Source organism: Cygnus atratus, chromosome 4 (genome assembly GCF_013377495.2).
Source record: "Cygnus atratus isolate AKBS03 ecotype Queensland, Australia chromosome 4, CAtr_DNAZoo_HiC_assembly, whole genome shotgun sequence".
In the NCBI taxonomy this organism is placed as follows: Eukaryota; Metazoa; Chordata; class Aves; order Anseriformes; family Anatidae; genus Cygnus; species Cygnus atratus.
In genome coordinates, this window is record NC_066365.1 from 18430393 (window position 1) to 18457558 (window position 27166).

General features: G+C 35.4%; 1 protein-coding gene across 25 annotated transcripts in view; it reads left to right on the forward strand.

Moving 5' to 3' along the window:
• PCM1 (pericentriolar material 1) overlaps positions 1-27166 on the forward strand; it is a 42288-nt gene that overhangs the window by 9646 nt on the left and 5476 nt on the right. For 6 of the 25 annotated variants that reach the window (XM_035541911.2, XM_035541820.2, XM_035541812.2 and 3 more), the window contains 24 exons: positions 1049-1226; positions 3586-3695; positions 4123-4339; positions 5578-5776; positions 6064-6240; positions 6963-7120; positions 7323-7534; positions 9133-9287; positions 9369-9498; positions 10232-10366; positions 11119-11309; positions 11795-11995; positions 12962-13184; positions 13297-13442; positions 14587-14780; positions 15879-16056; positions 16721-17073; positions 17622-17780; positions 19770-19942; positions 20027-20155; positions 20766-20886; positions 21588-21721; positions 23060-23194; positions 23563-23760. In XM_035541911.2, the coding sequence (XP_035397804.1) occupies positions 1049-1226; positions 3586-3695; positions 4123-4339; positions 5578-5776; positions 6064-6240; positions 6963-7120; positions 7323-7534; positions 9133-9287; positions 9369-9498; positions 10232-10366; positions 11119-11309; positions 11795-11995; positions 12962-13184; positions 13297-13442; positions 14587-14780; positions 15879-16056; positions 16721-17073; positions 17622-17780; positions 19770-19942; positions 20027-20155; positions 20766-20886; positions 21588-21721; positions 23060-23194; positions 23563-23760 (4206 nt within the window). Of the gene's footprint in view, positions 1-1048; positions 1227-3585; positions 3696-4122; positions 4340-5577; positions 5777-6063; positions 6241-6962; positions 7121-7322; positions 7535-9132; positions 9288-9368; positions 9499-10231; positions 10367-11118; positions 11310-11794; positions 11996-12961; positions 13185-13296; positions 13443-14586; positions 14781-15878; positions 16057-16720; positions 17074-17621; positions 17781-18558; positions 18616-19769; positions 19943-20026; positions 20156-20765; positions 20887-21203; positions 21342-21587; positions 21722-23059; positions 23195-23562; positions 23761-25434; positions 25495-27166 lie in introns of all 25 variants that reach the window. The other 19 variants (XM_035541801.2, XM_035541738.2, XM_035541794.2 and 16 more) reach the window with 7 other exon arrangements.

A 27166-nucleotide genomic window follows, 5' to 3' on the forward strand; every position in this document is an offset into this window, starting at 1 on the left:
ACCTGCTGGGAAGCTGTGTTCCGTGGTAGCCAGAACCTGTTAATGAAATACCTATTCTGACTTTCAGCACTGAGAGTTTGTTTAGCATTTAGAGAATTTTGTATTTCAGGAACTCAGCACTATGTGGAGAGATGATGATGCTTTTAAGACAGCAATTCATAAATATTTGAAGAGAATATTACTAAGAAAAAAGAGGCAAAATTTTCCATGTTTTTATCTGCATAGTGTGATAATCAAACTTAAACAGGAGCAGGATCTTTACCTGTGGGATGTCTTCCTGAAATACTTAATTCGCTGATAATTCCTGGAAAAAAAAGAGGCAAATTTCCAGTTATTAATTAGGATAGTAAGAGGAAAGTAACTTTTTTCCTAATGTATTTTAACTGTACAACATGCTTTCATTCCTTCAGTTTATTTCTATATGGCTGAAAATAGAGAGGGATTTGTGCATGTCTTGTCTTGAAATTGGTTTGCCAAAGTCTGGGGTAGTTTAGCATCTGTTGCAAAAATGTAGTGTGCAATAGAATCACAGATTGGCTTGGGTTGGAAGGGACCTTAAAGGTTATCTAACTCCAACCCCCCTGCCATAGGCGGGGAAATAGGTTAGAGAAGAATAAATACACAAAATTTTCTGGTGAAAATGTAGGGATTTTAGGTTAGTAAATCAATCTAGATCTTGCATAGTATCATGGAGTTACATATAATACCTTATGTTGCTTAGCTTTAGTAATCTTATAAATGTATGTACTCTGCTGTGAATTTTATGATCCAAAGGATGGAGGGATGCTTGGGTTAGTCTCTGGGATGTGCTAGGTGGCTGACTGGATTTCTAAAGAAAACTTTACCCCAGGAGTGGTAGGCATATCTTGGTGGTACAGTTTTCTTCCTGTTATGTTTAAAATTCCTAGACTGAAAAGGTTTCATCTTTCAGGTAGCCCATTTCACTCACACCAGGCTGTTTGATTCTATTTAAGTCCTGCTTTTGAAAGCAGTGCTACTTTCCAAGTAAGTCATTGTCGTTATGGCAGTGCTCTTCTGTATCTTTCAGGCCAGAGATCCTCAACAGGAAGCTAAGGAGGAGCTGGAAAACTTGAAGAAGCAGCATGATTTATTAAAAAGGATGCTACAACAGCAGGAACAATTGAAGGCTCTTCAAGGAAGACAGGCAGCTCTTCTTGCTTTGCAGCATAAAGCAGAGCAAGCGATTGCTGTCATGGATGATTCTGGTATGTGGAATGACAGTATCTGTCATAGCTGTGTTAGCATGCAGATGAAATCATTAAAGCTGGAATTGTGGAATACATTTTTTATAATCTTTAAAATCTTACTGCAAGGCTTCTATTTATGAAAAAAATGACTAATATTGTAAAATGATGTGTCAATTAAAAACCATGCAGTTGATTTTGGTGGTTTACTTGTAAAATTCTAAATGCGTGTTGTTTTTCCCTAAGAATTGCACTACCAGGTCAGATTAGGAGTCTGCCTCTTGTATCACTCAATATACCAGGCATTTGAGGAAAATTGGAGCAGGGCATGTAGAGGGTGTTCTCCCTTGCTGCATCTTGGCCATAGGCAGTTTGCAGTCTGAGGTTTTTATTTTATTTTATTGTTTCTGTTTTTGTTTTGCTTTTTTTTTAATGGGTAGTTGCTTGACAGTTTAATAGCCATTGATAGACAAAGGGTTTATTCAATAAAAGGAGGAAGTTGCTAAAGGAGTACATAAGCAAATACGGAACTAGAACTCTAAAATTCATTGCCCTGTGTATTTTGAGGTGGCTCTCATAATAGCGTACCACCATTATGTTATCAACCTTCAGCTGAAAAGCATTCTTCTAGTCAGCCTTCATACACTCCCAGGTTTTTAAAAGCTGTCTTTAGGACAGAGACTTCTCTGTTATGTACTTAAAGGTTGCCAGCAAAGTTGTTTGTTTTCTCAAATGTTCAATTCTAAAAGGTCATACTTGGTGTAAGCGCCATTGACATGTGAGTTATCTTATGTTGTTCTTTGTTGCAGGTTAGTCCTTTTAGCTTATAATATGAAGATTTTTTTTTTTTTGCATGTCACCCTTCCTCTACCTCTCCACAAATCCTGTTCAGTTTTCCTTGGAAATGAGGTAGATCAGAGTTGTGTGCAGTCCTAGGGAATGATGTTTTTCCACTGAGTAACTTCATGTTCAGACCGCGTTACTGTTCTGTGCCTCTTCCCCATAAAAGCTGTCATTAGGCTTCATTAGAGGGCTATGTGGAATAGCAGTTCTTATTACAGTTGGTTTTTGTATTCAATATAGCTTAATTTGTAGGAAATACAAGCATTGATATCTGTATTTTATGAAAAGTCCAAGTTTCCATGTTCTGATGAGCTCCTCTTTCTGTTCTCTTTTCCTGTCCTTGATTAGATACGCTATGGGAAAGAAGGTGTAGAACTAGCTAAGAAAATTAAATTTTAGTGTAGGAAGAGAAGCAGAGAAGCTGGTAGAGAGCTTGCAGAAAGCTACCACAGGAGCAGAAGTAGCAAGCCACTTTAAAGGGATTTTCTTGCTTCTTTCTAAAATGGCTCCCAGTAACTATTTTTCTCTTATGTGCTGTACTGCAGTAGATCTGTGGTGGAATCTTCTCTCTCCACTTTCCTCAAAATACACAAAGCTCTACTCACAAAGTGGGTAGAAAATAGGATTGCTTACGATAAATTAGGACCTCATTCTTTTTTATTTTCTGGTGTTGTTTTTATTTGTGTAGTATTTCCAGTGATGTCACTCTTAATAAGTTTCTTACTGCTATTTGTGTTGACTTAAAGTTGTAAAATATACCAGAATTGCAGGGCAGAAAATAGAAAGATTCAAATTCAGTGTAGGGCAAAATAACTTGCTAAATGTTTTTATATTTGAGAATAGTGGAACTTTATTGTGACCAGAGCAGATAATAAAGTCATGATCTATGGGGAAAAATAAATATTTATGCTTGATTTTCTGATGAAGTATTGATTTATATTTGGAGAGAAAGCAGGAGTTGTTTGAGCCTCTGAACTGTCAGTTCCATATCTTAGTACTGTTCGTGTCTGAGCTTTCAAGGAGGAAAACATTTATGTTTTTTCTTCCGTAAAGGTTTTTCAAGGATGAAACCTTGAAACTGTTTGCAACTGTAAAAGTTGCAATTTAAATCAAGATGAAGGCTTGGTGTGCTGTTTAATATTTTAAGGAAGTAAATTAAATGCAATATTCTTAATTTAGCTCTACTGGGTAAGAGAATTAATTTAATATTAGTAATTGTTTTTTACAAACAATGTTTCCATCAACCCTAAGCAATTTGGTTATATTCACTTTGCTGACCTTTTTTTGCAAAACAGAGATCAAATTTATAGTCTTTTTTGTATATCCTTTTCGTGAAGGAGCTGTAAGTTGACTTGTAAGGGGAATAATCTTTCAAAGTTGAAGTTGGTGGGAAGGCCACAGCATTAAAAGTAATTGCTGCTGTTTTAAAAGGTACAATATTGTAATGCTTGTTAAACCAAGCATTTTCATCAAATGGCCTTTATTTCTTTGCTGTAAACAAGCACTAACGTTTTTCCTCCTTTATGTTCATGCCCAGTTGTAACAGAGACTACAGGTAGTGTTTCAGGAGTAAGTCTCACATCAGAACTGAATGAAGAATTAAATGACTTAATTCAACGCTTTCATAACCAGCTGCATGATTCTCAGGTCAGTCCTTGCATTGTGCTTTAAGTTCTACCATTGTCTGTTTTTCTTATTATTTTGAACATTAATTTAAATGCTTGTCTTACGTATTTGTATTCACCTACTGGTGGAGTAATTAGGGTTCTTCCAAATCTGAAAACTCAGCATCGTTGTGTTCCTAAGGGTTATCTAAGACTGATCTGTCCTTTCTGTCTCTCAGTTCTCCATGGAAGTCCAAAGAAATAATTTCAATATTGCTGTATAATGATATATAAATTTAGTACATAATTGGGATATCATGAGACTGTTTTCAGTATCATTTTCACTTTATTATAATGTTCTTTGTTCTGCTGTTGAGCCTAGCAAGCCTATAAGAGGGCTTTTTGTTTCTAACAACTTATTTGGCTTTTTTTGCTTGGTACTTTGAATAAAACGAAGTTACTCTTTTTAGACACAGTCTGTGCCAGACAATAGAAGGCAAGCAGAAAGTCTTTCACTTACCAGAGAGATTTCACAAAGCCGAAACTCTTCGGTGTCAGAACACCTGTCAGATGAGAAGGCACAGCTTTTTAACAAGATGCGGATGTTGCAGGGTAAAAAGCAAAAAATGGATAAACTGTTAGGAGAACTTCACACGCTTCGTGACCAACATCTAAATAACTCCTCTTGTAAGTAAACATAAGCAGAATTATATCTTCTCAAAAATGCAGTTTATTAAATACGTTTGTAAGGTGGTCTTTCAATTTGTGACTGGATAATGAATTGTCAGTATAGTAGGTGATCAAGCTGTGATGGAGCAATGTTATGAAACTGGTTTTTAATGCAGTAGAAGTTTCAGGCTTGATGGAGAGAGAGCCTGACAAGCACAAATGAGTGTTTTTGCTAGTAGCACTTATTGTAGCATTATTACAGTTGACTAGTGAGGTTGTGATGACTGGATTTTTCTTCTTCAAGGCTTGTCAGTGATACTTCTGACTCCTGGAGCATACCACATGAACTTGAACTTTCTGTACTGTATCACAGTACAGAATTTACGTACTCTGTACTTCTGATGTTAAGAGCTCTATGGCAAGATCAGGTTTGATTTTTTTCCGCTGTTAAAGGAACTTCTCATCCACTTATCAATAGGGACTTGGATTACAGGTCATACCAGAGAAGCTCAGCTGTCTGAATGGACTAGACTTTTCTGTTTTGTTTCGTAGATGACTTTCCTATCTTTAAAGCCTTAATGTGGGCCTACTACCTGTTACAACTTTCTACTTCTACCTTCACATTTACCCTGGTGAAGCTTTGTTCTATAGCGGGAAATGGCTGAGGGATGATTATTGTGTAGTCTGATGAACATTAAGAAATGAAGCACTTGAAGCGTGCTCCTATAGAAGGGCAGATGGGTTTGATGGTTACATTGCTGTAACCCTTTCTTCCTACATGTGTTAAAATCATATCCAAATACATTCATTTAAAGTAGCTGGACAAAGCAAACATCAGATCTCAAGGCCATGTTCTAAAGCATATGGATACAAGAGTTTAACAGAGTAAAAAAAAAAAAAGCTAGAATTTTTCTTTTTATCGTGTTGAAATATTAAATTTCAACAAAAGCAATTAATCCCCAAATTAGCCATTAGAAGTAGTCTTAGGGCAGACTGACAGCATGAAAGCTTCTGCTTTGAAGTTTGATATAGCTAAAGAGAGCTGGCTTAAGTCTTGTTTACAGAAGCTGCCTGTTACTGTCTGATGGCATTGCCTTTCATGAAACTTAAGACACAAGATCTTGTTCTTTTAAGAGAGGTATTAATTGTCGCTTTGTATGTTGATAATATTTTTTTGTAGTTACATTTTAAAGTAATTCAGGTAGGTGGGTGCCATTTTGCAGATTGTTCTTACGATACATATGTCTTTTCTGTAGTTTTTCCTGCTTCAGGGTCTCCTCAGAGGAGTATTGACCAACGAAGTACAACCTCAGCTGCTTCTGCTCCTGTAGGAGTGGTAACTGTTGTCAATGGTGAACCAAATAGTCTGCCATCTGCTCCCTATCCTCCTGATTCCCTGGCTTCTCAGAATGAGAGTGAAGAGGACGACAATTTAAATCCAACAGAAAAGCTTCAGTAAAAGTTCTTTAATATTTTTTCCATAGTCTGCTTCAGTGATTTTTGGGTGTTAAGTTCTAGGTTGTTTATAGTAAGTTCTGTGTTAAGAAAATTTCATATTTTAATGTACCTAATTTAGTATCATGGACCACTTAGATGGTCATGGACAGTAAAATGAGTGCTCAGCTTTAAGCAGAAATTGCTTACAGCTAGGAAAATGACGGTAAATTTTAAAAACTATAAATATGTCTATGTATTTTTCATTGGTTTAGTTAATATAACAAAACATTTTTTTTTCTCCTCAGGAAGCTAAATGAGGTTCGTAAGAGGCTGAATGAATTGCGTGAGTTAGTTCACTACTATGAACAAACATCTGATATGATGACAGATGCTGTGAATGAAAACACTAAGGAAGAAGAGGAAACAGAAGAGTCAGAAAGTGATTCTGAACATGGGGATCCACAGCCTGTTACAAATATTAGGTTATCATAATTTTTGTTGTTCTAAACCATTGTAGGTAACTTGTTACAGTTATCCTGAAGCAATACAAGATTTTCATCACCCAGAAGCAATTAATTCTGTGGTTACGTTAACTTATTTACATTAATATTTACATTAACTTTTCCAAAATTTTAATTTGAAGTAGCTTTCTTATACAGATTATTACTAATCTTGTACTACAGCAAATGTAGGTTAATTTGCACATTTAGAAAATCATTATAAGGAATTAAAAAATCTGTAATCACTCTAGATTTAAGCGCTCAAATGTGTATGAAATTCCATTAGAAGATCAACAGGCCTGGATCTAGAAAAATAGAAACAGCCTTCAGGGTATAGATGCATTTGAGTGTGCACTGAGGATCTTCACTGTGCAGAAATAAATACTAATTTGGCTATGAATCATGTAAAGCTTTTGGTAAAGATGTACACCTTGAAATCCTCTTGTAAGCTGATGTTGTAAATGCAGTAGGGAGATGATTTGTAGCTGCTTCTGATTGTGTTAAAAACAATCTGTTGGAGAAATTCTGAACATCAGGACTAATTTTAGAAGGGAATTTTAGGAGGGGTTGACTTTCTTTTTTTATTACAAAGGATCGTGAAAATAGGCACATTTTTATAAAAGCGGGTTAATAAAATGGCTGAAGTAAAATTCCATCAACACCAGTTCTTAAAAAGCTAACATAAGTAATGCATTTTATCCTAGAAACCCTCAAGGAATCAGTAGCTGGAGTGAAATAAATAGCAACTCAAATGTACAGTGTGGAACTAATAACAGAGATGGAAGACATCTTAATACAGACTGTGAAATAAATAACCGATCTGCTGCTAATATAAGGACTCTAAAAATGTCTTCTACTCTAGGTATGTTCTATTTTTTAATAATTTCAGTTTAGTTTTGATATCCACGTGACATTTTGTGAGAGAACCGTGTTTGAGCAAAATGTTCTAGAGTCCACACAGTAGGCTGGTATTTTTCTGAAGTCCAGTAGCTTAAAAAAAAAGTCAGCAGTTCAGTAATATGTCATTAGTACTGTTTTGTTTCCTCCCCTCTCCACACCTCCAGACTGCCATAATAGGGAGGATGACAAAGAGACTGACCTACCACAAGGTGAAGATGATGAAGTGGAAGAAGATAGAGCTAGTGAAGATTCCATACCTAGTCACAGAAGCAGCCTGGGTGATGCTGCAGATGCTGAGTTTGAGCAGAAGATTAATAGGCTCATAGCTGCAAAGCAGAAACTCAGGCAGTTACAAAACCTTGCTGCTATGGTGCAGGTATTTTTTTTGAATATAAATCCATGCACGAAAATATAACTTTTATTCATTATTTCACGTAATATGAGTTTCAATAGGAGAGAAACTCTTGCTTAGTTTACTATTTATAATGTGCGTTATTAGACTGGGGAAAGGAGACACTGATTTGTCTGAGGTTGATGCTTCTGAATTTCAAATCTGTAATTTCCCTTAGGGACCCTAAACTAAGGCAAGAATGGCCTTAATAGTTAACTTTAGCTCTGGATTATAAAAAAATAAACCACAACATCTTGTGTGTGTGTGCGTGTATATATATATATAAAAATATATATGTATAAAGAGTATTGATCTACGTTTTTAAGCTTCTAATGAATATTCATCAATTTTAGTTCTGGAATCCTAGGTTTTGCAATGTTGTGTTTCATTTGGGGAAAAATGAATTCTTTTTGATTAAAATCTTCAGATCCATTTGAAGTGTTGCAACATGTTTGAGTGGGATTGGGGGGATTTTTTTTTAAGACTCTCAAGGGCCAGCTGTGAATTGACTTTTAATTTAAATGTCTTACTAATTTTCATGATTTGTATTAAAAAGAGCTTTTCTTGAATCTAATGTCTCTATGGAAACTTTACATTTAAGCACCATCTAATTTAATGTCTGCATAGATTTGTATGAGAGATGGGGAAAGTTTTATGTGAGAACTCTAAAAATTGATCTGAGTTAGAATGTTGTATAATAGCAACAGTGTAGATAGTATATAGCTATTTCAAGATTATGCTGCTGTCAGAAGATTCTCAGCATCTGGATTAGGCTTGTTCTTTATGATCCCTACAAAGATGTTAGCTGCATAGTGGTATAAATCAGAATTAGAGATAATACAGCAATGTTTAAAAAAAATAATGGCAAGTATTCAGTCTTTCCTTGATGTTTACGAAGTTCCCATCTTTGCAATCAGTAATAGTATTGTAGGTTTGTATGGCTGTAGCATGCTGGAAAAAAAAAAGAAGCAGTGGTTATAGCTCTATATTTTCAGATTCACTTGAGAGCACAGAATGCAAAAACTAGCCAAAAAAAAAAAAGTGGAATAGAGAACCATGCAGAAGGCTGCTTCTAAAATACAAAATATTTGATTTTTTTGAGAGTAGTTTTGTTTTTATTTGAAGCTGTTAATAATATGTTATATCAACGCTACAGTAATTAATTCATCTTGTTCAGTCTTCTTCTGTTCCTCTTTTTTCCTTCCACTTTGTTTCTTGACATGCTCGTGTGTTTCTGTCCACTCAGTCATGGGCATAAATACAATTCAAGTGACTCAGACTCCCAGAATGAGACAAGTTATTTTGCATTTATATTGGAGGTTTCAACAGTTTGAGCTTTATAACTTTTAATTATCTTTAACCAGATAATTTACCATTTAAATTATCTCAACCAGATGATTTAAGTTATCTTTAAGTCAGGATGACATGAAGATGATAACCTCTCTGTTTATCGTTTGAACTGAAGGTAAAACTGTATAGGCTATTTAGTTTGGAATAAAATAATTTAGTTTGACAAACTGAACTTGTTATATTTTGTGTATCAATTTGAAAATAGTCTGACTACCTTTCTAACACCCTTTCAGGATGATGGTCCAGAACCTCAAGCACCAGCTGCAAATGCATCTAATATGGGTGACTTGTTTTTGGGTGAGATGGAAGAGACAAAGCAACAACCAAATAATGTCCGAGCTAGTACCAATAAGATGCAAAAGGATGTAGGACTGAATGAAAAAGCAAGGTATGTCTCTGTCTGATGACAGTAGAATCATGCTTTAAGTGATGTCTTGTCAAGTAAAATGCGTGTAACTTAATTACACAGGGAGAAGTTCTATGAAGCTAAACTTCAGCAGCAGCAACAGGAACTTAAGCAGTTACAAGAAGAAAGAAGAAAGCTGATAGAAATTCAAGAAAAAATTCAAGTGTTGCAGAAAGCTTGTCCTGACCTTCAAGTAGGTAGAATTTCTTTGCTTCCTTAAGCTGTTGAGCAGTGAAACGTACTTCTCAAACTGTCTTTTTTCCAAGTATAATAATTGGATTAATATAATAATTGGATTAAAAAACTTACAGTTGGTACCAGTCGTATTACATATTATAAGAAGTTGGATTTCTAAAACTAAAAAAGAGCTCTGGTTATCTAGTTCCTTTGCAGGCTCTTGCTCAGTGGTTGCTGTATCAAGCTCTTGTTTTGCTGTTGTTGGTCCTCAAAAGTTGCACAGCCTTAATTTCAGGTCTTCAAAAGTGAAGAACCTTCTATGTTATTTTTAGGCTGAAATTTGTCTATCTGCTGTACCTAGCTAGTCACTGCATTTTCAATCCTGTCATTAATCATTTGCAGGTTCTGGTATTGTGAAACAATTTTATGTCTCATAAACATGATCAAAATCTTGTAGTTGCAGTTGTATTCAACTGAATTGCACAGTGCTGTACTGTTTGTCATATTCTTTAAAGATAATTTTCTATGAAGTGAGCAGTAAATGGTCAATACTGTGCATCTACAGCATTATGTAATACTATATTACATAAAAAGAATTTTTGTTGCTTTCCCTTAAATAAGTATTTAAGGGGCTTTCAAATCAAGGTTCTCACTGAATACTAATTCTGCCATTTCAAGAAGCCTGAAGTGTTTTGGGTGTTAACAGTGGATAAGTTTTTAGAAAGTTAGTCTTTTGCTTTCTCTTTCAGTTGTCAGCTGGCCTGGGTAACTGCCCAGCAAATAGGCAAACTTCACCAGCAGCCTCAACTCCAGCCGTGAATGAGTATAACATGGCTGGCAAGCCTTTACTTGACTTCGATGAATCTGTACCAGTTGGCAATGAGGTATTTCATACTTGATATTTTTAGACTTAAGAAAGAGGGGATGCTTAAAAAGGAAAAAAGTTCTAGGTAGCTCGGACCCATTTTCAAGTACTTTGTTTGGAGAGTAGAGTAGTAGCCACTTTAATAAAGTGTGGAAAGAAGTAAATAATGACCTGAACTAGCAAAAGATCTTTGCCCAAAGATAGCAGTTGTTGAATGTTAATGGGGAAGTTCAATGAATATTAAATTTATACTTTGAGCATTTGATAGGACATATGACAGGCAAGTCATCTGTGAAGAAAATGATAGCTGTATTTGAAATTTAGTGTATGGTTTGCATACTTTTTCCTCTCTTCCCCCAAAATTCATCTTAATTACTGATCTGGGTATTATTTTGTCTTTCGATCTGAAAATTATGGTAGTACTTGTAGATGTGGAGGAAGATGTGAAGAATATTGTTTCCAGTGGGACTAGACATCAGAAACAATTATCTGAAAAATACCTTTTTTTTTCTTTTAAGAGACATTCTCTGACATCATCAGCATTCCTTATAAATTTCACTTTAACAGCTTAGATGAGGCTGAACGGGAAATGCCTGTTCTGTTGTCGTTAAAAAGCTGCACTTTGATTCCTCAAGAGGATTTCAGAACTTGTCTTCCAGATGAGCATTATAGAATAACTTGTCTCATGTTGTTAAAAAAAAAAAAAAAAAAAAAGGTCCCAATTCTTTTGTTTTGTTTACACTTGAATGCCTTCCTTTTTATTGGAAACAGTTATGGTCTGAGATGAGGAGACATGAGATTCTGAGAGAGGAGTTGCGACGGAGAAGAAAGCAACTTGAAGCTTTAATGGCTGAACATCAGAGGAAGAGAGAGCTGGCAGAAACAATATCTACTGTTGCTGCCTCTGTTAAAAGTGAGGGATCAGAAGCTCACCATACTCCACAGCAAAGCAGGACAGAAAAGTAAGAACATGAATCACTCTTTGCAACAGTCAGTAGGCGCTTCTGTTTAGCGAGGTTTCGGTCTTGAGGCATTTCTGATTTTTGTCTGAGCATTGTCAGAGCATGATATAATAGAGCAGTAAATTATTTTCTTGATTTCTAAAGTGACTGTTAGTTGGCAGCTTGCCAGGTTTGTGGGTTTTCCCGGCATATTCAGTCTCCCTTGCTCACCAGAAGAGAGGAGAGAGGAATGTGTGGAAAATGCCAAATGCTCAGTGTTTCCTCATCTTTACACCACTTGTAGTGGTAGTAATTTTCCAGTTATTTTACTCAACAATATTGGAAGAATACCAGCTTCATTTGTGCTAGTGAGATAATGTTTAAATGATTTTTTTTCAAGTTTGATTAATTGATAGACTTGCAATTGGCAAGAGATTTTAATATTTTTTCATAAATTGAGAAAATACTCCGGTTTCACAAACAGCCCTCTTTTTCCCAATATTTAGTAGGACAATGGCTACCTGGGGAGGCTCTACCCAGTGTGCACTAGATGAAGAGGATGGAGATGAAGATGGTTATCTCTCTGATGGACTTGATCAGGCAGAGGAAGAGGAAGAAGATGCATCAAGTTCGAATGATAGTTTCTCTGTTTATCCCAATAACCACATAACAGAAAATGTGTATTTTCTTAAAGAAAATAAGGATAGGTGAGTGGCGTTACTTGTTGGTCTGATGCTTGTCTGGGTGTATTTGGGAGGGGTGGAAGAAGCATTGCATTAAATGCAAAGCACCCTAGTGCAACAAAGTGGAATTTCCTTCTACTTGCTGGTGAGTTGTTTGCAGTGGCACTTTCGTCTTAGCCTCTGTAGTTGCAGTGTGCACGACTAACCTAGATTGTCTTCTGTTTTCACCCATATTAAGTGTTGTCTGCCATTCAGTTCTCTGGTTGTGTTGCATTGTAGTTCCTTACATTGCCATGTTGTTCTAAGCGCCATCGTGGAAGATAATCTGTATCAAAATTTTTGCTGTGATATCGTTCAGTCTTTTCAAAATAAAATATTCAGAGAATTAAAAAACAGTGCTTGAAAGCAAAAGTTTATTTTTTGGCATTTGCGGCACTGAAAACTATTTCTTAGCTATTTTTTAATTAACATGAATGTTTTTAACTCTTGCTTACCTGATTGATTTCATTAATAATCTGTGTGAGCTGTAATGAAAATGCCACATTAAAAGTAACATTTACTTTCAATTGGTTTCCTCTCTTTGATAACAAAATAATGTTAATGAATACTAATGTATAAGGCCTTCTGTTTAGAAGCAATCAACATAATACAGTAAGATGCCAGAGGCACAGATTCTATCTTCATCTGAGAAGCTATGGTAAATCAATACTGGACAGCACTAAAAACAAGATCTAGAAACATCCTTATCAGTTCTTTTTTTTTTTGACAGTGGTGGCTGTTACTTTTTGTTTGTTCGTTTGTTTTTTAGGATAGTGTTAGGTTGACAAAATCACGTGGAAGGTTAGCTGGCACACTGAAACGGCCTGTGCCAAGTGAGCTGTTGACATACAACTGCAACATAATTCAAATAACTCAAGTGTCATTAAAGGGAAAGATCTGAAATGTCAGCTTCTGTACTCATTCTTCCTTTCTGCCCCATCCCTCCCATAGGTGGAAAAATGTCCGTCCTCTTTCAGCAGATGGGAATTACCGTCCATTGTCTAACACCAGGCAGCAGCAAAACGTCAGTATGCGACGTCAGGAGAACCTTCGGTGGATGTCTGAAATTTCCTATGTGGAAGAAAAAGAACGATGGCAAGAACAGATCAATCAGTTGAAGAAACAACTTGAATTTAGTGTCAGCATTTGTCAGACCTTGATGCAGGACCAGCAGGTAGGCATGAAGAGTTAATTCATTGTTCTTACTCTATTTTTTTATGAATTCTTTCCAGCAATAACTTCTGGTTTTGGTAACTCTGTCCCTGTCGTGTATTTTATTTCCACAGGCGCTCTCCTGTCTTCTACAGACTTTGATTACAGGCCCTTACAGTATGATGCCCAATAATACTGCATCTTCACAAGTACATCTTATCATGCATCAGTTAAACCAGTGTTATACTCAGCTGACTTGGCAGCAGAATAATGTTCAGAGGTTTGTCTGTATTAGTATTTGACTGTGTAATTTGAAATACTTCAGTAACAGAGAATATAGATACATGAATAATAGATTAGAGATAATGGTTAAATAAGAGACTATTGAGCATCTGAATCAATGCAACCTATTGAAATTATATACTTTTTTTTTCAAGTGTTCTAATCAGCTTTGAGATTTTTTTTTTTTTGAATAATCTTCAGTGAAGAGATGCAAATATTGGCATCTTTACCAAAAACCTGTTGCAATAGCTTTATCGGGCTTTTTGATATAAAATTGCTTCCTCGAATGTTGCTTTTATGGCTTCAGTTTTTGCTAGACTACCCAGCAGGATTAGGGATTTTAATGGCTATAGAAAGATGGTGGGAAAACTTTGTCTTTCCTTGGGGTTGTCAGTCAGAATTTATACTAACTTACACTTGACTTGGACATGCTACTTTTACTTTTTGAAAAATGATCATGTTTTTAAAAATGATAGGTATGTCACTTCATGGCAGAAAACATCAAGATCTTTATCCTTGCTTTGTACTTGATAAGTGACATGTATTTACTGTTTCGTTTGTGTAATATTTTAATGACAGTTGCTTCAAGTATTTTTGCATCTTCCGTTGTTTCTATTTAATTTTCCTACTTATTTTTTGTTGAGTGAATTTCTTGTCATTCTTGCAAGGATGTTTAACTTCTGTGGACTTGACCACTAGTACAGAGCGGTTGATTTTAAGTTGTGCCTGTCACTCAGGATTAAGTAAGTTATTTTTTGACTAGCCAAATGGAGAAGCACTTCACATACATACTGAAAACGTAGTTTACGCATCTTAACTAGTGATGGTTATATGGGGCAGGTGAAATAATAAGACTCTGAGATTACTCAGTATAATTGAATTTTCTTTTAGACTGACCGTCAAAGCCATTCTTAGTGGTTCTTTTGTCTAATGCTAGAGTTACTGTTGGGTCAAGGAATTTCAGTTCAAGAGCTCTTCATATTATTATAGTTGAGCTGTGTAAGCAAGGTTGCGTTTTTAGTATGGTGTCATCATTCCATAATACAAGTATCCTACTGATTTATTTCTATCAAATTATTTTCTTGTGCTGTTTAAGCTTTGAGATTTTTTTCCCCAAGTGCCTATTTTTTCTTGTTTTCAAGGTTGAAACAAATGTTAAATGATCTTATGCGCCAGCAAGAACAACAACAGTGTCAAGAGAAGCCTTCAAGAAAGGAGAGAGGCAGTAGCGCACCACCACCTCCGTCTCCTGTTTTCTGTCCATTCAGCTTTCCTCCACAGCCTGTGAACCTGTTTAATATACCAGGATTTACCAATTTTTCTTCCTTTGCTCCAGGTGAGTATTACTGCAAGTGTGAAAAAGTGAATTTTAAAAATTTCTGTTCCCTCATTTAATTGAAATCTTAATGTGAACTTGCTGGAACTCTGTAGCTTTAAGTTCTTAAACGGTACTTGAATGAGCAGAAGTTTCTCACTTTTTGGCATTTCAGTACTTGTTATGGTTTGAAATACCTATAAATAACAACATGTTACTCACTGTTGTTTGCATCAGATGTATAGTGTTGACTTGGATACAGTGTTCCTAATCTCATCACCAAATCTTTTACCACTGAATTTGAAATTGGAAAATAGGTATTTTACTGTTCTTTTAAAAAAGCAAATCCTAAGTTGTCTTAAACAATAATGCATTTTAGCTTTTTTAGAAAATGAGCATAAATATAGTTGGTAGCTTCCAGAGTCTCAGGTCTATTTTCCGTTTTAGAATATTTTAAATAATACAAAGTCTGCACAGAAGAGTAGTTACGTTCAATTTGCTACTGCTTTGAAGATTCTGAAGTTGAAATAAGTATTATGTCGTCTTTGACCCTGTGAATACTTCTACTGTTGGAATTTTCATGTCAGTTTGGTCATTGAAGAACTGATAGTCTTCATTCTCAGAACTCTGGTGTGGGTTGTTTTTTGGAACTTGTAATTTTTACCTTCGCTTGTAGGTGTGAGTATTCTTAAAATACCTTTATCTGTACATTGATGGGATTGTAGTGGGATGTGTAGTATCTAGTGACATTTGGAACCTGCACTTAAGATAAAGCCTCATTATTACAACATTTTCAGGGTGAGAGAATTTTTTGCTTTTCCACCACATTTTTCATAGAATGGTTTGGGTAGGAAGGGACCTTAAAGCCCACCCAGTCCCACCCCCCTGCCATGGGCAGGGACACCTCCCACCAGACCAGGTTGCGCAGGGCCCCATCCATGGTGGCCTTGAGCACCTCCAGGGATGGGGCATCCACAGCTTCTCTGGGCAGCCTGTGCCAGTGCTCACTACCCAATTTTTTTTTTGTTGTTGTTCCAAAATTTGATGGTGCCGCAAAATGTCTCAGATTTGCACAGACAAATGATGTAGTACCTTCTAACATTCTTGTTTACTTTGTAGGTATTAACTACAGTCCAGTGTTTCCATCTGGATTTGGAGATTGTGCACACAATGGTTCCCCACACAGCAGTGAGCAGCAGCAACATCCTGTAGATCATAATGCTTCTGGGAAAACTGAGTATATGGCGTTCCCCAAACCTTTTGAAAGTAGTCCCTCTAATGGAGCAGAAAAACAAAGGTATTGATTGCAGTGGTGCAACTTTCCTTTAAGTGGTCTCATCACTCCCCATCCCAGCCTCACAGGACTTGAGGAAATTCATCATTCTTTCAGGGAACTTACATTTAATGAAAAAAAGTGATTTACACGATGAGCTTTAATTTTGCAGTTTCAAGGTTTTTTATGTGCATTTTTTCAGTTGCGTTGGTTTTTTTCCTGTATATTAGTTAATGTATCACTTCATGAATATTTTAAGCTTGACTTTAGCATTGGAATAGCTTTTGGATGCATTTTATAAGAGGAGGAAGACTTCTCTGTCTTGAACATGAGCAGTTGAAATAACAAGGGGAAATGAGTAAATTCAGTGATTTTGTTTTTATGCTATAGTAGTGAATGTTGTTTTAAGACTGTTTTGTCCTATAATACTACTTGAATACAACATAAAGTGCATTAACTATATTCGGGTTGAAATCAGTGAGAAATGTGAATTTCTTCAGATGTTGGTTTTCAGTTTGGAAGGGTTCTTGCTACTTTTTTTTTTAAATAGCGTTCAATTGATGACTAAGTAGCTAGGGCAGATAGCTTCCTCCATAATGCAAGTTATGTATTTGCTTGGTAATACATGCTGAGAATGTCTGAGAGATTGTTGTAATATGTTGTGCTGTTTCCTTCTCCTTGATGGAAGGAGTCATAGACAACCCGAAGAGGAAATGGAGAAAAGATCGACTTGGCTTAATGATAGCCAGGAAATGAAAAAAGATGATCAATCTCACCTGAAAGCAGGTTTTCCAGTTTCAGTACAAAACGTTGCTTCTGGTCATAAAAATCAGTCTGATATGAGCAGGAGAAGAGACTTTGAGGAAGAGTCTTTGGAAAGTTTTAGTAGCATGCCTGATCCAGTAGACCCAACTACTGTGACAAAAACATTTAAATCCAGAAAAGCATCAGCGCAAGCAAGCTTGGCATCAAAAGATAAAACACCCAAATCGAAGAATAAGAGGAAGAGTTCTCAGCTGAAAGGCAGAATTAAAAATACTGGTAGGTTGTAAAGTAATCTTGATCCATGTTGTGTTTGCCATGGTGTACATAAACTCTACGTTGCAGAGAATTGACTCTCCATAAATGGTTTCTGTAATAAGTTCTTGAAATAAATCTTACTGAAATAAGAATTTATTTTACATAACTACACGAGGCTTTCTGAGTATTTCGGTAAATGAAAAGCATAAATTATTGGGAACCATGATTTGAATGCATAGTGGATACAGATATATGAAGATATGGAATAAGTGGCCTGGAGAATCTTCCTCTTCATTAGGTCTTCACGTTCAAATTGCGTGACTTGATGAAAGAGGTACTTCAGTGAAATGCAGAATTAGCTGAATGTAGTGATTGGGAGGGACAGTACTATCATGCATAGTACTGCTGCAGTCATCGAGGATTTAGTGCTGCTGTATCACTTCAGTGAACAGAAGAAAACCTGAAACAACATTGGTGTTTTGCATCTTTGAGATAGTCCTTGAACATATTTACAACAGTGATAAAACACTAAGCTTTTTTTAAATTCCCTTTCCATTCCCTCCCACAAGGTTATGAAAGTGCAAGCGCTTCTAGTGTGTGTGAACCCTGCAAAAGCAATAAAAACAAACACTCTGAAGAGGTTGTTCATGCAAAGGTGTTCAGCAAAAGGAATCGGGAACAATTAGAAAAAATAATTAAATACAGTAGATCTACAGAAATGTCTTCAGGTATTGTTTTCTGAATTTCAATAATTATGGTCATGTAAACTTTGTGTAAAGGGTCTCCTTAGTTGCTAGTGTATTATTTAAAAGTATTGTGACAAGACAATAATATACTTTAGCGTGTGGAATTTGCTTTTTAATTTCTAAAGATTCTGTAAACAAAAGCATTTAACAGATGGGTATTGACTACTGTTGGGTGTTCTCTGTAGATTAGGTACTTGATTACAGCTTGTTTCTAATTTATTTTAATGTAAAACAAAAACCTAGTCAACCAAAAACATCACTAATTTCCTGGTATTTCTATGGAAAGTGATAATTGCACAACAGATGCAACTTTGTTTAGCATTTTAATTACATCCTGTACTGCATGCATGTTTTCTTTCTGTCCATGCTTAAAGGAGCTCTATCAAATATCATTCAAATTAAATCTTATAACATCGCATAATCCCTTACATTTTTGCCATCTGCACTGCTTTTCTTGTGTCTATATCATAAAAATATTCTCTTTTGTCTTTTTAGGTTCTGCCAATACCTTGTTTTGTTTGAAAGATGCAGATACTTTAGTCATTGTAGCACGATGTGCAGCTTTGTCAATGTAGCTGTGTCCACACTGAGAGCTGTTTATTAATATAATAAACTCTTACCAGTTAGATTTTCACAATAAGCAGCTTTGACGTGATTTGGATGACTAAGCAGTTTTCCTCCTGCTGTTTTGTATAGACCCTGTCTTTATTTCTGGTGCGCATTTTTGTGTTTATCACTGTCTATCCCCACTTTCCTACAGCACATGCTAGGAGAATTCTGCAGCAGTCTAACAGAAATGCATGCATTGAAGTGCCAGGTAATGCATTCACTGCTTAGCTTCAACAATGTCCTCTTACTTTTTTTTCCTCCTCTTAGCTTTGATCCTACAGCTCAGACTGTTTAGCAGATGTTCAGAACTAGGTGTTGCAGCACCTTCTTTATAAACGAGGCAAGAGAACTTGTAGTTTGCATGATATGTAACAACATGCACTACTTTAAATTGTGGTTGTGGATAATGTTGATCACGTTCTTGGTCAGTCATAATTATGAGTGGAAAATATGCAGGTAGACTCTACAACAAAAACTAGTTTCAGTGGGCATTTTTGGTGTATGTAAAAGCTGCTATTATATTTTAGTTATGACGAAAGGAAGCAATTTCTGAAGGTTTATTGCAGGTTGAAAAAGCTTGCCTCTATGCTTAAAAATTCTGGTAAACTATTTGCAGTAACAATAGCTGTATAACTGATAACTTCATTAACTTGAATACTAACAAATATGCATCTGTTAAACTCAGCTGAGTTTTTTCAAAATACTTTTTTTTCCCATTCAACACTTGTCCAAATGTGTGTGTAATAACTTAGAAGTTGCAATATAAGGATAATCCCTTTAATTTTCAAAGGGTTAGGAGTCCTACTAGGAATCACATTGTCTTCTTGTGTATATGTAATTGGGCTTAAGGGTAGGAGGTTTTATGTAAGCCTCGGTAATGTATGGGAATGTAGGATTTATGCTTGTGTGGGGAGGGGTGGCTGAATTCAGTCTAGAGTTTCCTTCAGGTTCTTGATTATTTCTTGCAAAAATAGGGAATATTTATATATGCCTGGGACTTTCAGTTGTCTTGTTTTGTATGTGTTAAAAGTTGATTTTCAGTGTTGAATACCTGTTCTGAAAGCAACATTGTGTTGTGTGTAATATTCTGTTTAATAAGGAATTCATTCTAAAAATATTCGATAGTAAGGACAAAACCTGATCCATGTGAATGTTTTATATTTCGTACCTAAAGGATCGAGTAAATAATTATTTCAGCATGTTCAAATCTTTGCTGCCTTCAGGAGATGAATAAGCTTTAAGAAAGCAGCTATATAGTAGAATCTACAGTGATTGAGGTCTAACTTGTTTATGTAACAAGCAGTTTTCTTTCAATTGGATGCATGTCAAGTACTTAGTGAGTTGTTTTTTTTTCTCCTGCAGAAACTGGTAGTGATCTTTCTATGTTTGAAGCTTTGCGGGACACAATTTATTCTGAAGTCGCAACTCTTATTTCTCAAAATGAGTCTCGTCCCCACTTTCTAATTGAACTTTTCCATGAGCTACAACTGTTAAACACAGATTACCTAAGGCAAAGGGCTCTATACGCTTTACAGGTATGCACAAAATTTTGGATCTTATGTATGAATTGAACAAATCTAAATACTTTTTTTATACAGTATAGAGTTATCTTTTTCCAGGATATAGTGACCAGACATTTATCTGAGAACAATGAGAGAGACAAATGTACAAAATCGCTGAATTCTGCAACATGGATAGCATCTAACTCTGAACTCACTCCCAGTGAAAGCCTTGCTTCTACAGATGATGTAAGTTTTAACTTCAAGTTCGGAAGCTAGTTTACTGTCAGCTTTTCCTGTATTTTCAATTTACATGCATATTGGGTACTGAAATAATCACAGCAGTGGCTGAATTTGTCAAAAATTAATAAACATTCTAAAATTCTGAATGAAGGTATGCAAGAGAAGCTTCATGCAGAAGTGATTAAACATGGAAGGATTCTTTACATTGGAAATTAGTGATATGATAGGGAGGAACAGAACATAAAGGGGATATGAAGGGAATAAATGTGATACTGATGCTCAAAAATAGATAATACCCACCCTCCTGTGAATAAGGTCAGGTGAGTACTGATCACAAGGTTCTCAAGCAATTTTTGGATTTTTATATTTAAGAAACTACTGATGCCTCTGCTTAGCTTCTTATGTGTTTATAGTTAACTATTTGGAGAAGAAAAAAAAATTCTAGAATTACCTGACTGGGGCAAAAATCTTGCTTTCAGGATATAAACCAGTTAGGCAACCTGGTGACAATCCTTAATACCACAGCATGTGGCTGAAAAGAATTGCTCACTCCTTCTCACATCTGTGAGAGTATGGTGAAGTTCTGCTCTGTATTCAGCTGATCGATGTTTTTTAGGAAACTTTTGACAAGAACTTCCCTACAGAAGCATGCCAAGACTGTGAACCAAATGATGCAGACAATGGGAGTACTATGTCTACATCTTCTCATTTTGAACCCTTTGCCACTGATGACTTGGGTAAGAATGATGTGATTTACAACATCGCAAATATTATTCCTTCACGTGCTCTCCAAAAATGCGTGCAATCGTGCACTCTTATGTAGTGCACTTCTTTTTGATATAGTATGTACTACATGTTTTTTATTACAAAGCTTTGAGCAATTAGCCACTTCTGAAACACTTTGAGTTGATCAAAGTGTATGTAAAAAAACCATAACAACTGCAATTATGTGTAAACTTTAAAACCTATGGCTTTGAACTAATTTATATCTGTTTACTTGTCTATCCGTTGAAAACTTTATTTAGATTAAAAGGTGTTTTTATTCTAAATATAGGCAACACAGTGATTCACTTAGATCAAGCTTTGGCTAGGATGAGGGAATATGAGCGTATGAAAATTGAAGCTGAAAGTACCCTTGACTCTGAGGGCTGCTCTAGTAATTTTCAGGGTGCTACTGCTGCTAAATTAGAAGGTATGCACATATGTACATATTTTGCTTAGTTTTAGAAAATAATTATTCTAAATATCAAGAATAATTTAATTGGCTGACTTGCTTTCCTCTTCGTTTATATTGAAAACTTAGCAAAGCTTCATAGAATCTTAATGTACTTAAGCAAATTCTTGATTTACTTTAAAAGAAGAAAATGTATATCTTTGAAAATGATATTTCTCAAATAGTAATATTGAATGACTTAGACGTGCACTCTATTTTAACAAGGTCCAAGCACCAGTGAGTGTCTTTCTGCACCACAGTCAAGTGAAGCTTCTGCTGTTCCATGTCCTCGCATAGATACTCAGCAGCTTGACCGGCAGATTAAAGCCATTATGAAAGAGGTCATTCCTTTTCTGAAGGTAAGAATTCTTTTCAGAAACGTCTGAAGAATTAGGAGAATAAGATGACAAGCTCTACACTTGCATAGAAGAATATTGTTTATATTGAATTAATAGAAAAAGTGATAGCCTTTCCGTGTTTAAGATAATAAAAGTAGATTTCAAATGTAATACTTTTTTTTACCATTCTAAAGCAAACTTCTTTGCTTGCACTTTGTTGAACATGTGTGAATGTGTTTTAGTACTTGAAGAGTAGATCCAAAATAATGGATTTAGTTTGTAATGAGTTTGTAAATAACTTTAAGTTGTTATTAAGATATGTTTACCATCAGATATCTTTCAAATTTCCACTTTATTTAAAATGGGTAACTCACATCTTAGCAACAGCTGACAATATGTACTAAGTTGCAGATATTGCTGAGAATGAAGTAAGGATTAAATGCTCCACTGAAAGATTCTGTGGAACTTTTAATGGGAAAAAGAAACAGTAAAGTTTCTAGATTGCATAAGGTTGGTGGACTTTGGTTTCAAGAACAGGGATTTCTTTGTTTGGAGCTGACTCAGTCATATAGAAATGTTTGGAAATGTATTTCTGAAGTATTTGCTCAGAAAAACTGAAAATTCTAACCAAACTGCTACATACGATGTAACTTGAGATATTTTTTGAAAAATAGCTGTTGTTGATTAACATTAATTCTTCATGCTTACAACTATCTTTAAAGTTCTTGAGAACTTGTGAACTTCTATCTGTACAGAAGAGAAATGTAATTCTTTAAAGAAGGAAAAATAATTACAGTTCATTCTTTGCAAGGTTAAGGAGCAGAGAATGTTACGTTGTAAGATGCATAAGTCATCTCTGTTGAGTTCAACTTCCCTTTTATAATATGCCTGGTATGTAAGCTTAGGTTTGTGTAATAAGGTGCTTAGTTGATATTAGTTGCAATTTTAAAAACTCTGTATGATTGACATGCCACCACCTCAGTGCATGAGGGCTTCTGTTTGGTTTGCAATTTTGAAGAAGCTTACAGCAGTAGGTATCTTAGCGTACACTTTCATACACATGTAACACAGTAACTAATACAATTGTACAAATGTTAAAAGATGACACATACATCCAGTACGTTAGTATGTATTGGACATATAAGTGAGATAGTTTGTGTGTCATGGTGGATCAGTCATTAATGAAGTATGGTAGCTGCTATAATTGTGTTCGTTTGGTTTGTGAGGGGAGCTAGAACCTAAGCAATCTATTCCTGCAGTACGATTCCTCGAGTGCATTTTTTTAATAAATTAATTTCAATATTTGAGGTGAGGACTGACTTTTTTTAGTGGTAACTAAGCTCATCCTGTCATATTTAGGAACACATGGATGAAGTATGCTCTTCTCAATTGCTGACATCAGTAAGACGTATGGTCTTGACTCTTACACAACAGAATGATGAAAGTAAAGAATTCGTGAAGTTCTTTCATAAGCAACTTGGTAGTATACTTCAGGTTAGTAGCTTTTCAATATTGTTTTGCAATACTATATTGCAATTTGGATAATCAGCAACAGTTAAAACCAGATTCCCTAAAGCAGTATTTTACAACTCTGGTGATAGCCCTTGTGATTTTCTGAAAATCAGTAATTACTGGTTTTTTTTTCTACAAGCATGAAGATTGAATCAGTAATTTGATAAGTTCTGTTTTACGGTAATAGAGATTCTACATAAAAGCTGTTTAAAACACTAAACCTGTTTATAAGAGTTTGTAATTTTATTTTTAATACTTAACTAATTTTTAGAGTTAAGAATATGGCAGGTACTTAGTCTTTGAAGTTTGAAAGTTTGTTTCAAAAACTGAAGTATTATTTCTCTTCATAGGATTCACTGGCAAAATTTGCTGGTAGAAAACTAAAAGATTGTGGGGAAGATCTTCTTGTGGAGATTTCTGAGGTGTTATTTAATGAATTAGCCTTCTTTAAACTCATGCAAGACTTGGACAGCAACAGTATTTCTGTAAAGCAGAGGTGTAAAAGAAAAATAGAAACAACTGAAGAGATACAGTCTTATGCTAAAGAGGTTAGTTTTATTTATTTTTTTTAATTTAGCTTTTCTAAGTTTCATAGATGTCTGTATTTCCTAAACTTGTTAGATTAACTGAGTTTCATATGTTGTATATATGGGTGGTGGTTGTGGTGTGGTTTTTCTGTGTGGTCATAATTTATTGATTCTCTGCTACAGATGTCTAGTTGTGTAGACTTTATAAATGGGAAATGTATTTTAATGGCTATATGAGTACATCAGGCAGAATAGTTGAGTGATGAAATAGTATTAATATCTGGAGCCATCAAGTAGTCAAATTAAGTATTTTGACATACAGGTGTCCTGGTTCATCATGTCTTCAGCTATTCCTACAGCTTTCCTTGCAGTAGCATAGTCAGGCACCATCTTTTTATAACACTATTGTAGCTAGGTATTCATCAAACAGTTGGCTTGTTGGCATATGTACAATGTATGGCTTCCTGGAATTAGGGTAAAAAAAAATTATATATATATATGTATATATATCTTTGGAAATATGTGAGAATGTACTACATATTCTGCTCTAACAATGCAGTTTTTAGTTGCTTTTGTCACCCTTTACAGTATTAAAGATGTCTTGTGACTTTTTCCTATTGCAGTCCTGCAGTTTTTACAAACATAACTTTTTTAGTTATGCAAGCTGGTTACAAAAGAAACGTTAAAACAGGTCTTGTTCATATAACTCTTAACTTAATTGTGTATCTACCTCAGTGTTTCTTCTTGTGTAGTCCTTTCAGCTTTCTTTTAGAAATACAAACACCAAAAAAAAAAAAAAATCCATGAGGTCATTCATACTTTAAAATGACAACAGAAGATACTGTGAATCTGTCCTCAACTATGAACTCCTGGTTTTAGCCATAGCATCAACTTAATTTCAGTAAAGCTCAACTTAGATGTGCCAGTACGATAGCTAGTGTGAAATTGGCTTCTTTATAAGCGGCTCCACAGTTTAAGAGATGATCTGAATTGAGAGAGATTTCCTGTGTTATCTGAAGTGGGTCCTTGGATCCTCTTACGTAAAGGATTGGTTTATACCATGCCATAAGAATGCATGGAGCCAACTTAGATCTGTCATTTCTTCTCATCTCCTGGAAGTCAGTGAATTTGGGTTAAAGTCAGTGTCTGCATTGTTGCTGAGACATAAGTTCAGATTCAGTGGGGCCTGAGGTGAGCCAGAACTGGTAGGTCCTGGATATTTTGTACAGATCACACAAATACCTCTATATAGTCTTCTCACAGCTTTCAGATCCAGGATCCTGATACAGGCACAACTGATTTTACTCTATTTTGTGACTGTCTTGAGTCAAGTAAACTAACCGGTTTTAGATTCCGTGCTGAAAAACACAGCTCTTTTTCTTGATTAGAGGTGGCATACCTAATTCTATAGGTTAAGTAAGATTCAACAACAGTCTAGAGAAATAGCTTGTGTACACATGCTTTTTAAAAGAAAAAGGTCTAGCATACTTCTCGCAATATTTTGCAACTCTAAAATTGTGAAGACATCTGTGCAAGCATCTCAAAGTATAGAATTCCCCATGGCTTACCCCAGTTAGCCAGATAGCAGTTCTTGGGAAGACTGCATTTCAGGCAGCCTTCCCTGAAGCCTTAGATTGGTTCAGTATTTCAAAGTTATTTCAGTGTAGAATTGAAGACAGTTTGTGTTTCTTCTAGGCAAAAAAAGGTCTCCAGGTGGATGTTTGTTCATCTGCTGAAGATATCGATGAGGACAAAGTATGTTTATGCTTCTGAACTGTCTTTATTCATCAGATAATTTCACAGATGACTTAGGCTTACTGTTTGCTATTATATAAATCCAGTAGCTGTAAGCTGCCCATTTCTTAGTGTTTATAAATTTATTAAACATCTTGCTTTTTTTTTTTCCTATGTTATTTCCAGTGATTTACTTTATCAAAGTAAATTATAACTTCCCTTTTATAATTTGAGTTGCCAGTCTGGAAAATAAGTACAAAAAAAATGTCTTCATCAGTAAGTCTCTGTTATCATATGCCTTCAGTAACATAACTTGGATATTGGTTCCTTAGTCGTTCTAGTTTTTATTCCATTTACTACTGCAAAGCCATTGTCAGTGTAAACACTGCATTTCTTACAAAACAGTATCTTGTTATCTTTCAACAAGTGCGGTCAGATCAACAGACAGCATTAAAGATACTTTTTTTATTTACTGGTGAACGTTTATGTAGAGTCTAAAAAGAACCAAGTTCATGTTGAATGTTACATGACTGAAATGGAGTAGTTTGTGGTGCTTTATTTGCTTTAGGGTAGGAACTTTCTTTTCATTTTAATATTCATTTTCTATGTTTGAGGAAAAAAAAAATCCAAAGTTATCTTATTACCAGATTTGATCTGGGGCTCAAAGCACTGAGAATGCAGTCATTCCTTGAAAAATGAAGTAACGAGGGCAGTAAATAGAGATGGTGCTCAGCTATTTTTAGTAATGGGCATTTTCTTTTTTGTTATTCAATTAATTATTTTTCATCCTAAAGAGAAGACAGATGTTCTGCAATGGGGCACATAGTTCAGATCTTTGGAGTTGCTTTGTGTGCTCTCTGAGTTACTAAACGTTAGGAGCTAAATAATCTTCCTTTTTTTTTTTCCTTTAAGTTTGTTTGGAAAACCACTAAAAATCATTGTGCTAGGGTAGAGGAGGAATTTTTAAAATTTTGGGTTTTTGTTGGAATGTTTGGGTTTTTCCAACCAAGAATAAGATATATGTGACGCACTAAAATGGTGTTGAATGCTTTCCTAGATGTCATATGCATATGTATAGGCCTAGAGTCAGTGCTTTCTTATAGGGTTTAGAGCTTCTGTCATACTGCTTAGGAAGTAAAAGTGGGAATCTATATATTGCTTGTTTCGATTGCTTTCATGTAGGAGAGTCCTGCAAGATTAGATTTGGAGTCAAACTCAGGGCTTTATCTTGAGTTCATATAGACTGAGCAGAAATTTCTCACTGAAGGTATGTAGCAAATCATTTAGCAGAGGAACTGTTGAGTAGCTCTTGTCAAAGAAATTAAAAGAAGCATTAGGGAATATTCCTAATATCTACTAGAAGTCATTTAGGAGTGAAAAGAAACCACTAGACAGTAACAATGCAAGCGTTTCTCACCTCCTCATGTTAACGAAGTACCTGACTCAAGGAAAAATGCTTAAAGCTAGAAAGTCACTTTTTCAGATAATGAAATAATCAGTTATGGTGTCCTTTATGGCTATGTCTGAATGGTGTATGACCTATCTTAGTAGGTTCTGATGCTCTGTTTCTGAAATACCTTTGCAGAATTCATTTCAAGGCCTTATGTCCTACTTAAAAATTAGCTTGTAGCCTGCAGGTGTTTGATTTTGAGGTGGGGGGAAAAGGTGATTCTTTGCAGGAACCAGAACTTAA